The 16,035-nt window shown below is 51.3% G+C and overlaps 1 protein-coding gene and 1 pseudogene across 4 annotated transcripts in view; both read right to left on the reverse strand.

The window, feature by feature from the left end:
- Positions 1-715: 715 nt before the first annotated feature.
- LOC105473253 (large ribosomal subunit protein uL11-like) lies at positions 716-9,518 on the reverse strand (annotated as a pseudogene).
- Positions 8,665-16,035, reverse strand: part of LOC105473220 (filamin binding LIM protein 1) — a 32,762-nt gene continuing 25,391 nt past the window's right edge. For all 4 annotated transcript variants that reach the window (XM_071100165.1, XM_071100169.1, XM_071100175.1 and 1 more), the window contains one exon: positions 8,665-10,704. In XM_071100165.1, coding sequence (XP_070956266.1) covers positions 10,591-10,704 — 114 coding nt within the window. In that variant the 3' untranslated portion in view covers positions 8,665-10,590. The remainder of the gene's footprint in view (positions 10,705-16,035) is intronic.

A 16,035-nucleotide genomic window follows, 5' to 3' on the forward strand; every position in this document is an offset into this window, starting at 1 on the left:
CTTATCAGCCCAGCCTCCTCCCCTCTCCCCATCCCTCCCATTCAATTCCCCATTTCCACCGTTTGTCTCTCTAGCAGGGTAGGGAGGGGCTTGGGTTGCCCTGGAGGGGCTGGCCTGTGCTGGGTGAAGTTCACACCTGGCTTCGGGAAAGGAGCCTCTGGGGACAGGGTGACCATCGGAAAGGCTCAGGGCTCCCCAGTGCACCATACTGTCCTTTGTCCGAGCTCTGATTCTGTGCTTACTGTGGCCAGGTTCCCAGGTATGGAATTACAGGGTAGCAGCATGGGGACTTCCAGCTGGGTCCCTCCTAGCAGGTGGGGGTTTGAGCCAATGAAGAATTCAGTCTCCTGACATAGATCTCCCTCCAAAAGGGCATGTGTCCAGGACAGTGGCAGCAATTCCACAGCCATATCACTCACTTTATAGTTTTTTGCTTTATTTTGTTTTGTTTTGTTTTTGAGACAGGGTCTCGCTCTGTGGCCCAGGCTGGAATGCAGTGGCGTGGTGCGATCTCAGCTCACTGCAACCTCTGCATCTCGGGCTCAGGTGAACCTCCTACCTCAGTTTCCCAAGTAGCTGGGACCACAGGTGCTCACCACCATGCCCAGCTAATTTTTCTATGTTTAGTAGAGATGGAGTTTCTCCATGTTGCCCTTTTTCTTTTTTCCACCAGTTGTCAAGTGATCCTTTATTGAAATATTTTCCTTTCTGCTTCTTAACTGGCTGGGCATTTCACAGCACCACTGTTAATGTCATCTATCATGTCATGAGGGTGGCGGCCATCAACATTACAGCCCACAGACTGGGCAGTCCCCAGGATCTCTTTAATGGTTCCAGAGAGTTCCCTGGCTAAAGATCGGTGCGACATCTGTCGAGCAATGTTGACAATCTCATCAAAAGTGATATTCCCGCCGGGCGCGGTGGCTAAGCCTGTAATCCCAGCACTTTGGGATGCCGAGACGGGCGTATCATGAGGTCAGGAGATTGAGACCATCCTGGCTAACACAGTGAAACCCCGTCTCTACTAAAAAATACAAAAAAAAAAAAAAAAAAAAAAAAAACCCTAGCCGGGCGAGACGGCAGGCAACTGTAGCCCCAGCTACTCAGGAGGCTGAGGCAGGAGAATGGCGTAAACCCGGGAGGTGGAGCTTGCAGTGAGCCGAGATCCGGTCACTGCACTCCAGCCTGGGCAACAGAGCAAGACTCCGTCTCAAAAAAAAAAAAAAAGTGATATTCCCACGGTGTTTAATGTTTTTCTGTTTCTTTCTGTCTGTTGATGGTTCCTTGAGGGCTTCAAAGATCGGGGCAGAGGCAGAAGGCACCACCTCAATCTGGGCCTGTCTGTTCTGAATGGTCGGTTTCATTGTAATCTTCGGGCCTTCCAGTCATCCGTTGCCTTGGCAATGTTACCACCAACCTTTTTTGGAGACAGACCCAGGGGGCCAATCTTGGCGGCCAGCACAGAAGTAGCACCCCGTTCACCTCCGGTGCACCTCAGGTATACGACTTTGATCTTGTTGGGGGTTGAACTTCAGCAGCATGGTGGAGGCGGCTGGTGTTGGATGAACCCGGATTCGGGACAACCAAAGAAAGTTGCACCTTGGTCTCCTTCTTCTTCTTCTTCTTTTTTTTTTTGAGACAAAGTCTTTCTCTGAGATGGAGTCTAGCTTTGTCACCCAGGCTGGAGTGCAGTGGCATGATCTTGGCTCACTGCAACCTCCGCCTTCTGGGTTCAAGAGAGTCTCCTGTCTCAGCCTCCTGAATAGCTGGGACTACAGGCGCACGCCACAACGCCCGGCTAATTTTTCTGTTTTTAATAGAGACGAGGGTCTCACCATATTGGTCAGGCTGGTCTCGAACTCCTGACCTCAGGTGATCCTCTGGCCTCAGCCTCCTAAAGTGCTGGGATTACAGGCATGAGCCACCACGCCTGGCCCAGACTGGACACTTTCTAGTTTTGCAATCTGTTTTCTCCTCTCAGCCTCACTGCAACCATGCGTGGTGGGTGGGCCGGAATGACCCTTCCCCTCTTGCAGTTCGGAGAAGTTGAAGACCCGGGTGAGCCCTGAAATAATTCATGCCCGGGCTCCCCGTTCACCGGCCCATGCTGCCCTCTAGTGGCTGTGTGCGCATCTGCCTTTAGGGACTCCAGGGCAGCTGGGACAACCAGCTGTCTGCAGACAGCAGTGGCCAGCCTTCCCAGGCTGGGCAGGGGACCCTAGGCAGGGACCGCCCCCTCAGGACCACTCCAGCACTGCATGCCTTCACCAGTTCCTCTTCCTGTCTCGCAGCATCTGGTTTAGATGCACAGATAGATGTATTATATATGTATATTTTAATTGTGCTAAAATACATATAAAATTTACCATCACAACTAACTGTACAGTTTCATGGCATTAAGTACATTCACACTATTGGGCAATCACCACCATACATCTCCAGAACTCTTTTTTTTTTTTTTTTGAGATGGAGTCTCACTCTGTCACCGGGGCAGGAGTGCAGTGGCCAGATCTCAGCTCACTGCAAGCTCCGCCTCCCGGGTTCCCGCCATTCTCCTGCCTCAGCCTCCCGAGTAGCTGGGACTACAGGCGCCCGCCACCAGGCCCGGCTAGTTTTTTGTATTTTTTTAGTAGAGACGGGGTTTCACCATGTTAACCAGGATGATCTCGATCTCCTGACCTCGTGATACGCCCGTCTCGGCCTCCCAAAGTGCTGGGATTACAGGCTTGAGCCACCGCGCCCAGCCTTTTTTTTTTTTTTCTCTTAAGACAAGAGTCTTACTCTGTCACCTAGGCTGGAGTGCAGTGGTGCAATCTTGGCTCACGATAACCTCCGCCTCCTGGGTTCAAGTGATTCTCCCACGTCAACCTCCCAAGCAGCTTGGACTACAGGTGCCCACCACCCCACCTGGCTACTTTTTGTATTTTTAGAGAGAAAAGTTCACCGTGTTAGCCAGGCTGGTCTCGAACTCTGGCCAGCCTTTTTTTTTTTTTTTTTTTTTAAGACAGGATCTCGGCCGGGCGTGGTGGCTCAAGCCTGTAATCCCAGCACTTTGGGAGGCTGAGATGGGTGGATCACGAGGTCAGGAGATCGAGACCATCCTGGCTAACACGGTGAAACTCCATCTCTACTAAAAAATACAAAAAACTAGCCGGGCGAGGTGGCGGGCGCCTGTAGTCCCAGCTACTCGGGAGGCTGAGGCAGGAGAATGGCGGGAACCCGGAAGGCGGAGCTGCAGTGAGCTGAGATCCGGCCACTGCACTCCAGCTTGGGCGACAGAGCGAGACTCCGTCTCAAAAAAAAAAAAAAAAAAAGACAGGGTCTCACTCTGTCATCCAGGACTGGAGTGCGACTTCGATCTCCCAGGCTCAGATGACCCTCTTACCTTAACCCCTCCAGTAGCTGGAACTACAGGTGCATGCCACCATGCCTGGCTATTTTTTGTAGAGACGGCGTTTTGCCATGTTGCCCAGGCTGGTCTTGAATTCCTGGGCCCCAGCGATTCGCCTGCCTTGGCCTCCCAAAGTGCTGGGGTTACAGGCATGAGCCACTTCGCCTGGCCTCCAGAATGCTATTCTCCTTCCCAGACTGAAACTCTGCCCCCATTAAACACTAAACTCCTCATTTTTTTTTTTTTTTTTTTTTTTTTTTGAGACGGAGTCTCGCTCTGTAGCCCAGGCTGAAGTGCAGTGGCCGGATCTCAGCTCACTGCAAGCTCCGCCTCCCGGGTTTACGCCATTCTCCTGTCTCAGCCTCCTGAGTAGCTGGGACTACAGGCGCCCGCCACCTCGCCCGGCTAGTTTTTTGTATTTTTTAGTAGAGACGGGGTTTCACCATGTTAGCCAGGATGGTCTCGATCTCCTGACCTAGTGGTCCACCCGTCTCGGCCTCCCAAAGTGCTGGGATTACAGGCTTGAGCCACCGCGCCCGGCCAACTCCTCATTCTTATTTTTCCCCAGTTCCTGGAAACCTCTGTTCTACGTAGTCTTTATTAATCTGACTAGATACTCATATAAGTGGAATCATACAGTATCTGTCCTTTTGTGTCTGCCTATTTCACTTAGCACAATGTTGTCAAGGTGTATTCACATTGTGGCATGTGTTGGAATGCCATCCTTTTTTTTTTTTTTTTTTGAGATAGTCTTGCTTTGTTGCCCAGGCTGGAGTGCAGTGGCACGATCTTGGTTCACACAACCTCCGCCTCCTGGGTTCAAGTGATTCTTCTGCCTCAGCCTCTCCAGTAGCTGGGACTACAGGCCTGCGCCACCATGCCCAGCTAATTTTTGTATTTTTAGTAGAGACGGGGTTTCACCATGTTGGCCAGGCTGGTCTTGAACTCCTGACTTCATGATCCGCCTGCCTTAGCCTCCCAAAGTGCTGGATTACAGGCGTGAGCCAGCGCTCCCGGCCTTTTTTTTTTTTTTTTGAGATGGAGATCTTGCTTTGTCACCCAGGCTGGAATGTGGTGGCACGATCTCGGCTCACTGCAACCTCTGCCTCCCCAGTTCAAGCGATTCTCCTGCCACAGCCTCCTGAGTAGCTAGGATTATAGGCGTGCGCTACCACACCTGACTAATGGCTAATTTTTGAATTTTTAGTAGAGACAGGATTTCACCATTTTGGTCAGTCTGGTCTTGAACTCCTGACCTCAAGTGATCCGCCTGCCTCGGCCTCCCAAAGTGCTAGGATTACAGATGTGAGCCACCGCACCCAGCCTGCCATCCTTTTTAAGGTTAGAGAATCTTCCATTGTCTGGATAGACCACATCTTGTCATCCACTCTTCTGTTCATGGACACTTGTTTCCTTCCCCCTTTTGGCTATTGTGAGTAATGCTGCCATGAACATGGATGCACAAATCTCTCTTTGAATCTAGAGAATATATTTTATCTCTGCCACTGAGTGTACCCAAAGGGAAGGGAAATCATCTTTGCCCAGGGTGTTCTAATTGTGTCTACACTTGGCAGGCGCCCTCCAAGTGAGACCAGAGAAAAGGATGAAAAGAGGGATGAAGGTTGGTTGGGAGGGTTGGGGTGGGAGAGGTGAACAAACACTATTGAACGCTCCCTAGAAGCATCACCTTATGGAATGATTTTTACAAGGGCAGCCCAAAAAACAGAGGCATCTCCTAGAATTTCATCCAGGTGTGTTTCTTCCAAACACACTCAAACAGAAGCATGCTAGGACATGAGGAATTACAACAAGGCCATATATATATATATATGGGTTTTTTGTTGTTGTTGTTGTTTTTTGAGACAGAGTTTCGCTCTTGTTGCCCAGGCTGGAGTGCAATGACGTGATCTCGGCTCACAGCAACCTCAGCCTCCCAGGTTCAAGCGGTTCTCCTGCCTCAGCCTCCCAAGCAGCTGGGATTACAGGTGCACCACCACACCTGGTTAATTTTGTTTTTGGTTTTTTTTTTTTGAGACGGAGTCTCGCTCTGTAGCCCAGACTGGAGTGCAGTGGCGAGATCTCGGCTCACTGCAAGCTCCGCCTCCCGGGTTCATGCCATTCTCCTGCCTCAGTCTCCCGAGTAGCTGGGTCTACAGGCGCCCGCCACTACACCCAGCTAACTTTTTGTATTTTTAGTAGAGACAGTGTTTCACCATGTTAGCCAGGATGGTCTCGATCTCCTGACCTCATGATCTGCCCGCCTCGGCCTCCTAAAGTGCTGGATTACAGGCATGAGCCACGGTGCCTGGCCAAATTTTGTATTTTTTGTAGAGACAGGGTTTCTCCATGTTGGTCAGACTGGTCTCAAACTCCCAACCTCAGGTGATCCGCCCGCCTCAGCCTCCCAAAGTGCTGGGATAATAGGTGTGAGCCACCGCGCCTGGCCTAAGAAGGCTATATTTTAATGATAGGAGAAACCAAACCAAACCAAACTTGGTGACTAAGAGAAAGTGGCCCCTGAGAGCTGGAAGTTGGTCTGGCCTCGCAGCTGGGGTGTGGTGTGCTCCCAGTTCACCCACATGAGGAAAGGTCACTCTGTGACCGTGAGGAAGTGAGTCAAAGTCAAAAGGAACACCACTCAGCAGTTGTCCTGAACACGCATCTCAGGGCCACCCACACAAATGAGACTGTCCCCCTAACCTGTGCCGTGCTGCGTCGCTCCCAGTCACAGCTGTAGATATAAAGGGATCGAGCCACTCAACCATACAATCACCCTGCTTTCTGACAGCACACATCCAGAGCAAACCCACACTTCCTTAAATCTTTCTCGAGATCCGATACCAGCACTAACACCGCTTCTGGAGACACCCTGGCTTCCCCGTGCTGTGCGGCCTCCCTTGCCACAGCAAGCATGATAAACCCAGCTTCCTGGTGGTCAGATTTGACTGATAGGCACCAGCGTGACCATGGAGGGAGTGACAGCTAGAGAATTTCAGGGTTCACAAGATGGAGCCAGTGACTCACGAGCTCAGCTGAAATCTCTCAGCCTGATGCTTCTCTTTCTATCACAGCAACCCTCCATGATAGATTAGAACTGTTCCCACTTGACTGGGGTGGTGACTCATGCCTGTAATCCCAGCTATTTGGGAGGCCAAGGTGGGAGGATTGCTTGAGCCCAGGAGTTTGAGATCAGCCTGAGCAACATAGTGGGACTCCATCCCTGTTTATTTATTTATTTATTTTGAGACGGAGTTTTGCTCTTCTTGCCCAGGCTGGAGTGCAATGGCGCGATCTCAGTTCACCGTAACCTCTACCTCCCAAGTACAAGAGATTCTCCTGTCCCAGCCTCTCAAGTAGCTCATATTACAGGCATGTGCCACCAGGCCCACCTAATGTTTTTGTATTTAGTAGAGATGGGGTTTCACTACGTTAGTCAGGCTGGTCGCAAACTCCTGACCTCAGGTGATCTACTCGTCTTGGCCTCCCAAAGTGCTGGGATTACAGGCATGCACCACTGTGCCCAGCCTCTATTTTTTTTTTTTTGAGATGGAGTCTAGCTCTGTCACCAGGCTGGCGTGCAATGGCGTGATCTCGGCTCACTGCAACCTCTACCTCTCAGATTCAAGGGATTCTCCTGCCTCAGCCTCCCGAGTAGCTGGGACTACAGGTGCGTACCACCATGCCTAGCTAATTTTTTGTATTTTTAGTAAAGACGGGGTTTCACCATGTTGGCCAGGATGGTCTTGATCTCTTGATCTGGTGATCCACCCGCCTCAGCCTTCCAAAGTGTTAAAATTACAGGCGTGAGCCACCATGCCCAGCCTCTATTTTTATAATAAACTATATGTGTGTGTGTATATATATATATGTTTTTTTGTTTGTTGTTTGTTTTTTTGAGATGGAGTCTTAGTCTATCACCCAGGCTGGAGTGCAGTGGTGCGATCTCGGCTCACTGCAACCTCTGCCGCCGAGGTTCAACCGATTCTCCTGCCTCAGCCTCCCAAGTAGCTGGGATAACAGGCGTCTGCCATCATGCCTGGCTAATTTCTGTATTTTTGGTAGAGACGGGGTTTCACCATGTTGGCCAGGCTGGTCTTGAACTCCTGACCTTGTAATCTGCCTGCCTCGGCCTCCCAGAGTGTCGGGATTACAGGTGTGAGCCACTGTGCTCAGCCAATAAATACAATTTTTAAAATTGCTCCAGATAAGAACATCAAGCTGAGGGTTACTAACTTGTCCACGCTATTGAGTACAGAGATAGGTCTCAGATCTGGGTGGCCTGTCCCCAAGCCAGGGCTCTTTCAGGCCACCAACTCTCCCTCGGCCTGTGCTGACCAAGTGAGCCCAGGGGGCCGTGTGCAAGCTTGCAGAGCGACAGCAGCCTGGTTTTGTGCAGGGGGCATGCCCTCGGCGAGAGTGGTCTTCTTTATTTTTGAGACAGGGTGTCACTCTGTCACCCAGGCTGGAGCGCAGTGGCAGTGGCACAATCGCGGCTCATTGCAGCCTCGACCTCCTGGGCTCAGGTGATCCTCTTACCTCAGCCTCCCAGGTAGCTGGGACTACAGGTGCACACTACTGTGCCTGGCTCGTTTTTCTTAGAGACAGGGTTTCGCCATGTTGCCATGACTGGTCTCAAACTCCTGAACTCAAGCCATCCACCCACCTCGGCCTCCCAAAGTGCTGGCACTGCACCCAGCCTGACTGTTGATTCTTATTTTGAATCAGTCTATCACCTAGGCTGGAGTGCAGTGTTGTGATCTCAGCTCACTTCAACCTCTGCCTCCCAGGTTCAAGAGATTCTCCTGCCTCAGCCTCCCGAGTAGCTGGGACTAGAGGCATGCACCGCCATGCCCAGCCAATTTTTGTATTTTTAGTAGAGGCAGTGTTTCACCATGTTGGCCAGGCTGGTCTGAAACTCCTGGCCTCAAGTGACCGGCCCACCTCAGCTTCCCAAAGTGCTGGGATTACAGGCATTGGTCACCACGCCCAGCCTGAGTGTTCATTCTTAAAGCATTTGGCAGCTCTACTGAGGCCCCTGCAGCCAACCCCATTGGTGGTGGCCTGTGTCCAGGAGAAGCACACCGGTGAGTTGGCCAGCGCCAGCCTCTGGTGCTGGGGATGAGGCAGGGAAGGAGCCCCTCCGTCTGCTGAGCTGAGCCCCAGCACTCTTCAGACGGTCCTACCACAGCGAGCAGATGCCCAGCAAACATCTTTCTAGGGCTACCACCAAAGGCCAGCGTTCACCTGTGCGAGAGCTTATACGCAACACGGAAGAGCTTCTAACACGTATGCGTTTATTTTCATGTGTAAGAAGAAAAATGTAACTAGCACGTGAACATGACTGCATGATACATGGCTCAGCACAAGACTAAAGTCAGAAGTGAGTGAAAACAAAATAGCATGTTGATTTAAGTGAAAGAACAGAACAGGAGGTCTTTGGTTAGAACAATTGTGGAGGTGGCCTGTGAATGCAGAAGTTCAGGACTCCCTGCTATAGGCTAAGGGTGAGATGCTGCCGTCTGGGCTGAAGCCCCTGGGGTTCTACAGAGAAGCCTGCCCAGTGCAGGGCCCCTGTGGCACTCTCGTGAGAGCCTATGGGACAGCAAGACCCCAGGGAGGAAAGCACATTCTGTTTAACTTGTCCAGGTGCTACAAAATGTCTTAGAAGCGATGAAGCAACAATGATGATTCTCCTTCAAAGGGAAGAAGAATCTTCCAGGTGTGGTCTTGAGGCGGCAGGGGTTACAAGACAGGCGGGGCTGCAGGGCCCAAGTGGGACTTGAGGTCATAACCAGGGGACTGAAGGGACACCTGTCCTGGCACCATCCTGGAGAAGTGCTCGTGTGTGTGTGAGGGAGAGGGGGTGCATGGCCCAAGTCAAGGCTCAAGGAGGCACACTCGGTCCCCGCACCCTGTTCGCAGCACGTACCAGGCTCTCACCCCATGCCTGCTGACACACCGTAGCACCCGGGAGGTGCCAGAAGGCAGGTGGGGGGCTGCTGACATCCCCGGGTGTCTGTGGACCACCCTTTCCTCCTGGGCCTGGGCCCTGGCCCCACTTTGGCACCACACGTTCCAGAGTGGGGAAGTCCATGGCTGTGCCCCACTGGATCCCATTCCTGTACATGTGCGAACCAAGGCGAGGTGTTTGCTATTACGCTCCCCACTAAATCCAAAGAATGTTGGTTTCCATCATTTCAACCTCAATATTTTCAGAAAGTACTTTTTTTTTTTTTTTTGGAGACGGAGTCTCGCTGTGTCGCTCAGGCTGGAGTACAGTGGTGCCATCTCAGTTCACTGCGACCTCCGCCTCCCCAGTTCAAGCAATTCACCTGCCTCGGCCTCCCTAGTAGCTGGGATTATAGGTGCGTGCCACCACACCCAGCTAATTTTTGTATTTTTAATAAAAACAGAGTTTCCCCATATTGGCCCAGGCTGGTCTCAAACTTCTGACCTCAAGTGATCTGCCTGCTTTGGCCTCCCAAAGTGCAGGGATTACAGGCATGAGCCACCACGCCCAGTCTAAAAAGCACTTTTTTTTTTTGAGACAGTTTCCCTCTTGTCACCCAGGCTGCAGTGCAATCTCACTGCAACCTCTGCCTCCCAGGTTCAAGAGATTCTACTGCCTCAGCTTCCCTAGTAGCTGGGATTACAGGCACCTGCTACCATGCCCAGCTAGTTTTTGTATTTTTCGTAGAGACAGGGTTTCATCATGTTGGCCAGGCTGGTCTTTCCTGATCTCAAATAATCCACCCACCTTGGCCTCCCAAAGTGCTGAGATTACAAGCGTAAGCCACCCTGCCCAGCCTATAAAAAGCCCTTTTTAAGGAACCTTGGAGTTGTTCCTCAAATAGCTCAACCCTGCAAGCCAGGCTGGTCCCAGCACCCCTACCAGACAGCTAGTCAGTGAGAAGGGTCCAACTTCCCCCAGCTTTTCCCTGGAAGTGGAGTGGGGTCAGCAGGGAATTCTGGGGGTGACGCTCATGGTCCAGGAGCCTTCTGATGCCCAGAGGGTAGAGGAGGAGTGGAAGGCCTGGGGGTACTCAGCCCCACTGTATCCTGGACAGGCTAGGCCGACTTGCAGGCTGGTCCCCACGGAGGCTCAGAAGGAAAGTGTGCAAGAGCAGGTCAGGAAGGGAAACCAAGTCAGGGAAGGGCCCCAGCCGGGGCTAGCGGTCCGTTCACTGCCCAGCGGGTACTCAGCAGCACCCCGCAGCACTCCGCTTCACGTGGCACGGCTTGCAGAAGAGACGGTTGTTCAGGGGGTAGCAGCCTTGGTCCGTGGGCTCAACAGACAGGAGGATCCTGCAGTCCTGAGGAGACAAAGACACATGTGGACCCGCCCTGGGCCTGGGCGCTGCCTGTACAGGGGAGGAACTCACTCGGTGTCTGCCGAATAAACCAACTACATGAGTGGACGTACTCCCTAAGCGGGAGGAAGGTGGATGCTCGTCGCTGCCCTCCCAACACCTGGGCCAGGTCTCCATCCGGGAAGATGAGACACAGGCACACAGGGAGGCTTTAATCCACATGGAGGCGCCGGAGAGGACATTCACCGACAGGAGAACTAAGGACACCTGAGGAAGTCCCCTGAGCGTTCAGGAAAAGCTGGGGCTAGAAGGACCTTAATAACCCATTTATTATTTTTTAAAATGTGTTTTTATTATTTATTTTGAGACAGAGTCTTGCTCTGTTGCCCAGGCTGCAGTGCAGTGGCACGATCTCAGCTCATTGCAACCTCTGCCTTCCGGGTTCAAGTGATTCTCCTGCCTCCTGAGTAGCTGGGATTACAGGCATGCGCCACCACACCCAGCTAATTTTTGTATTTTTAGTAGAGACGCAGTTTTGCCACGTTGGTCAGGCTGGTCTTGAATTCCTGACCTCAAGTGATCCGCCCACCTTGGCTTCCCATGTTGGGATTACAGGTGTGAGCCACTGCGCCCAGCCTCAACAGTCCTTTTAGAACATAAGTTCTGCGAGACAGGAACCCTGTTTATGGCCAAGTCCCCAGCCCAGCCCACCCCAGCACTTGCAGCTATGGGTATCTGCTGATGAGTGTCTGGTCCAGTCCCTTCATTTCACAGGAGGGATACCAAGGTCCAGGGAGGAGTGGGCTCTGCCCCAGGTCACACAGCTGGTTCTGGAGCTAGGACCAGACCAGCACAAACATTAATATTTTCCTTTTCTTTTTCTTTTTTTATTGAGACAGAGTCTCACTCTGTCGCCCAGGCTGGAGTGCAGTGGCGCAATCTCGGCTCACTGGGAGCTCCGCCTCCCAGGTTCACACCATTCTCCTGCCTCAGCCTCCCGAGAAACTGGGACTACAGGTGCCCGCCAGCACACCCGGCTAATTTTTTTTTTAAATTTTTTAATTTTTAGTAGAGATGGGGTTTCACCATGTTAGCCAGGATGGTCTCGATCTCCTGACCTTGTGATCCGCCCGCCTCGGCCTCCCAAAGTGTTGGGATTACAGGTGTGAGCCACCATGCCCGGCCAACATTAATATTTTCTATTTTTCGAATCATCAAAGGATTTCAGAATGAGGAACACAGGGACTGGGACTCGGGGCCCAAACTCTACCAACATCACTGTTCTGCCCCAGAAACCTCACCTGGGCACATGCTGGAGAGTAACAGAGGGGACAATTTGTGCACAGAGACTTGGTTCTGGGCACCCTTTGGAAGCTGCATTGATCCCACGAAAGAGTCCTTACAGGGGGCCAGGCGCGGTGGCTTACCCCCATAAGCCTAGCACTTTGGGAGGCCGAGGCGGATGGATCAAGAAGTCAGGAGTTCGAGACCAGCCTGGCCAGCATGAGGAAACCCCACCTCTACGAAAAATATAAAAATTAGCTGGGCATGGTGGCGGGTGCTTGTAATCCCAGCTACTCATGAGGCTGAGGCAGGAGAATTGTTTGAACCCGGGAGGCGGAGGTTGCTGAGATCATGACATTGTACTCAAGCCTGGAAGACAGGGTGAGAGTCCGTCTCAAAAGAAAGAAAAAAAGAGTCCCTATAGGGACTACTTTGGGGTCACAGGTGGGCCTCCTGATGCAGTAGGGACCAGGGTCTGCAATCTGCCTTCCTCCATGGTCAGCTGGGTGAGGTGCTCCTGTGTGTCTCCTCCCTGCAATGCCACTTGGGTCTCTCAAGTGGACCACGGGCTACACAACTGCAGCATCTGTGCCACCTGTTTGGCATTGTAACACATGCTGGAGGGCCACATGAGACCCCTCCTAAATTAGAACCAACTGGAGAAAATACCTCATCTACCACCAAGTCTCACAACCTCTGTAAGGCAGCTGTGCAGTGGCTGAAACGTCACTGAACCCAGCCCACACAAGCACGGCTGGAACCCGTTTTCTGAGACTGTTTGCCCGTTTCCTTTTTTTTTTTTTTTTTTTTTTTTAAAGATAGGGTCTCGCTCTGTCACCCAGGCTAGAGTGCAGTGGCATGATCATGGCTCACTGCAGCCTCCACCTGCCAGGCTCAAGCAATCCTCCTGCCTCAGCTTCCAAAGTAGCTGTAACTACAGAAGGGTACAACCATGCCTGGCTAATTTTTTCAAATTTTTTGTAAGATGAGGTCTTACTGTGCAGGCTGGCTTTGAACTCCTGGGCTCAAGTGATCCTCCTGCCTCAGCCTCCCAAAGTGCTGGGATCATAGGTGTGAGCCACCGCACCCCACCAGTTTCCCCATCTTAATGGGGACAATAAATCCCATCTCACAAGACTGTCACTAGGATTAAACAAGGTGATGTCAATGAAAGCATTTTATAAATTTAAAAATACTACCTACATATAAAAGCATTGTTATCCTTCCAACAATAGTCATAAATAATATGGACCCCAAAGCAAGTAGAAATGGTGAGATGTGGGTGTGGGCAGTGCATGGAAACCCACTTTCTTCTTAGGTAACAGCACTCAACTCCTTTCAGGCTGCTGTGTTTCAAGAGCCTCATTTTTTTTTTTTTTTTTTTTGAGATGGAATCTTGCTCTATTGCCCAGGGTAGATGGCTAGAGTGCAGTGTCACAATCTCAGCTCACTGCAACCTCTGCCTCCTGGGTTCAAGCGATTCTCCTGCCTCAGCCTCCCAAGTAGTTGGGACTGCAGGCGTGCGCCAGCATACCCAGCTAATTTTTTTTTTGAGACGGAGTCTTACTCTGTCGTCAGTGTGGAGCACAGTGGTGCAATCTCGGCCCACTGCAACCTCTGCCTCCTGGATTCAAGCAATTCTGTCTCACCTTCCCGAGTAGCTGGGATTACAGACACACACCACCACACCCAGGTAATTTTTGTATTTTTAGTAGAGATGGGGTTTCACCATGTTGGCCAGGATGGTCTCCATCTCTTGACCTCGTGATCCGCCTGCCTCAGCCTCCCAAAGTGCTGGGGTTACAGGAGTGAGCCACTGCACCTGGCCTAATTTTTGTATTTTTAGTAGAAACTGGGTTTCGCCATGTTGGCCAGGCTGGTCTTGAACTCCTGAATGCAAGTGATCCATCCGCCTGGGCCTCCCGAAGTGCTGGGATTACCAGCATGAGCCACCGTGCCTGGTCAAGAAGCCTCATCTTCTGACACATAACTTCTGGAGTCCAAATGCTGACTTACTACACCACCCTTGGCCAAATCACCAAGACCACTGTGGGGATTTATTCACTTCCTGACTTCCTGGCTCAGGAAAATGCCAGTCACTGCTGGACTCATTAGGACAATGGTGGGGATAACAGCATTTAAACTTCCTCATTGGGCTTTCAAAATGCACTATCAGCAGGACTTTGAACTATAACCAACAAAGACAATGTAATTACGCAGCAATTTATCAACTTCTCTACCCAGCTCCTTTGACAACCTCAGTGAAAATAGTCTTTGGGTCCCAGTATCTGTTTATATAAGTGGGAGTGAACAAGTGTTTCGAAATACTCATGGAGTAAGAGATCTGCTCTGGGGCTCTCCACTTAGGTCCCCCCCATAAAAGTTGCCACCTTGTCACCATCACCGGAGAAAACAGAAGCTTCAGTGACAAGGAGCCGGCAGTAGAAGGGGTGGGAGAGGATTTCTGAGCCTCCTCAGCAGGACTGACTACATAATTTGTAGGATCTTGGACAAAATTAAAATGTGGGACCCCTTGTTCAGAAATTAAGAATTTTGGCTGGGTGTAGTGGCTCACGCCACCCAGCACTTTGGGAGGCCAAGGTGGGCAGATCACTTGAGATCAGGAGTTTAACACCAGCCTGGTCAACATGGCGAAACCCTGTCTCTACTAAAAATACAAAAATTACCCAGGCACAGTAGTGCGAGCCTGTCATTCCAGCTACTCGGGAGGCTGAGGCAAGAGAGTTGCTTGAACCTGAGAGGCAGAGGTTGCAGTGAGCTGAGATAGTGCCACTGTACTCCAGCTTGGGGAACAAAGTGAGACTCAGTCTCTAAAAAAAAAAAAAAAAAAAGAAAAAAAAAACTAAGAATTTCAGGCTGTAGGTAGTGGCTCATGCATGTGATCTCAGCACTTTGGGAGGCCAAAGTGAGAGAATCGCTTGAGCCCAGGAGTTCAAGACCAGCCTGGGCAAATTTTTGTAGAGAAGTCATCTCTATAAAAATTTAAAAAATAAAAAAATTAGCTGGGTGTGGTGGTGGGCACCTGTACTTACAGCTACTCAGGATGCTAAGGTGAGAGAACTGCTTGAGCCCAAAATTTTTTTTTTTTTTTTTGACGCGGAGTCTTGCTCTGTGCCCCAGGCTGGAGTGCAGTGGTGCGATTTCGGCTCACTGCAAGCTCCACTCCCCCGGGTTCACGCCATTCTCCTGCCTCAGCCTCCCGAGTAGCTGGGACTACAGGCGCCCGCCACCTCGCCCGGCTAATTTTCTTGTATTTTTAGTAGAGACGGGGTTTCACCGTGTTAGCCAGGATGGTCTCGATCTCCTGACCTCATGATCCGCCCGTCTCGGCCTCCCAAAGTGCTGGGATTACAGGCTTGAGCCACCGCGCCCGGCCGAGCCCAAAATTTTAAGGCTACAGTGAGCTATGATTACACTACTGCACTCCAGCCTGACTCCAGTCTCTGTCTCTATTAAAAACAAAGGCCGGGCGCAGTGGCTCACGCCTGTAATCCCAGCACTTGGGGAGGCTGAGGCGGGCGGATCACGGGGTCATGAGATTGAGACCATCCTGGCTAATACAGTGAAATCCCATCTGTACTAAAAAATACCAAAAAAATTAGCCGGGTGTGGTGGCAGGTGCCTGTAGTCCCAGCTACTCGGGAGGCTGAGGCAGGGGAATGGCGTGAACCCGGGAGGCGGAGCTTGCAGTGAGCCGAGATCGCGCCACTGCACTCCAGCCTGGGTGACAGAGTGAGACTCCATCTCAAAAATAAATAAATAAAAATAAAAATAAAAACAAACAAAAAAAAATCAAGACTTTAAAGAGAGCAATAGCAGAACTTTAAAGCTAGCATAGGACCCTTCTGATTGCCAAGTCGCGTGTGACGACACCTGGGCCCTTCTTCCTGGGACAACTGCACCAGTTTCTAATCAGCTCGCCCATCTCAGCCTGACCCCTCTCTGCAGCCTAAAGTCCAGACTCTCTAGTCTGGCACCGCAGCCCTTTCCTTCACTCTGGCCTAAACATTAACCATAACCCCAGCCCTC

The sequence above is a fragment of the Macaca nemestrina genome, chromosome 1 (genome assembly GCF_043159975.1).
Source record: "Macaca nemestrina isolate mMacNem1 chromosome 1, mMacNem.hap1, whole genome shotgun sequence".
In the NCBI taxonomy this organism is placed as follows: domain Eukaryota; kingdom Metazoa; phylum Chordata; class Mammalia; order Primates; family Cercopithecidae; genus Macaca; species Macaca nemestrina.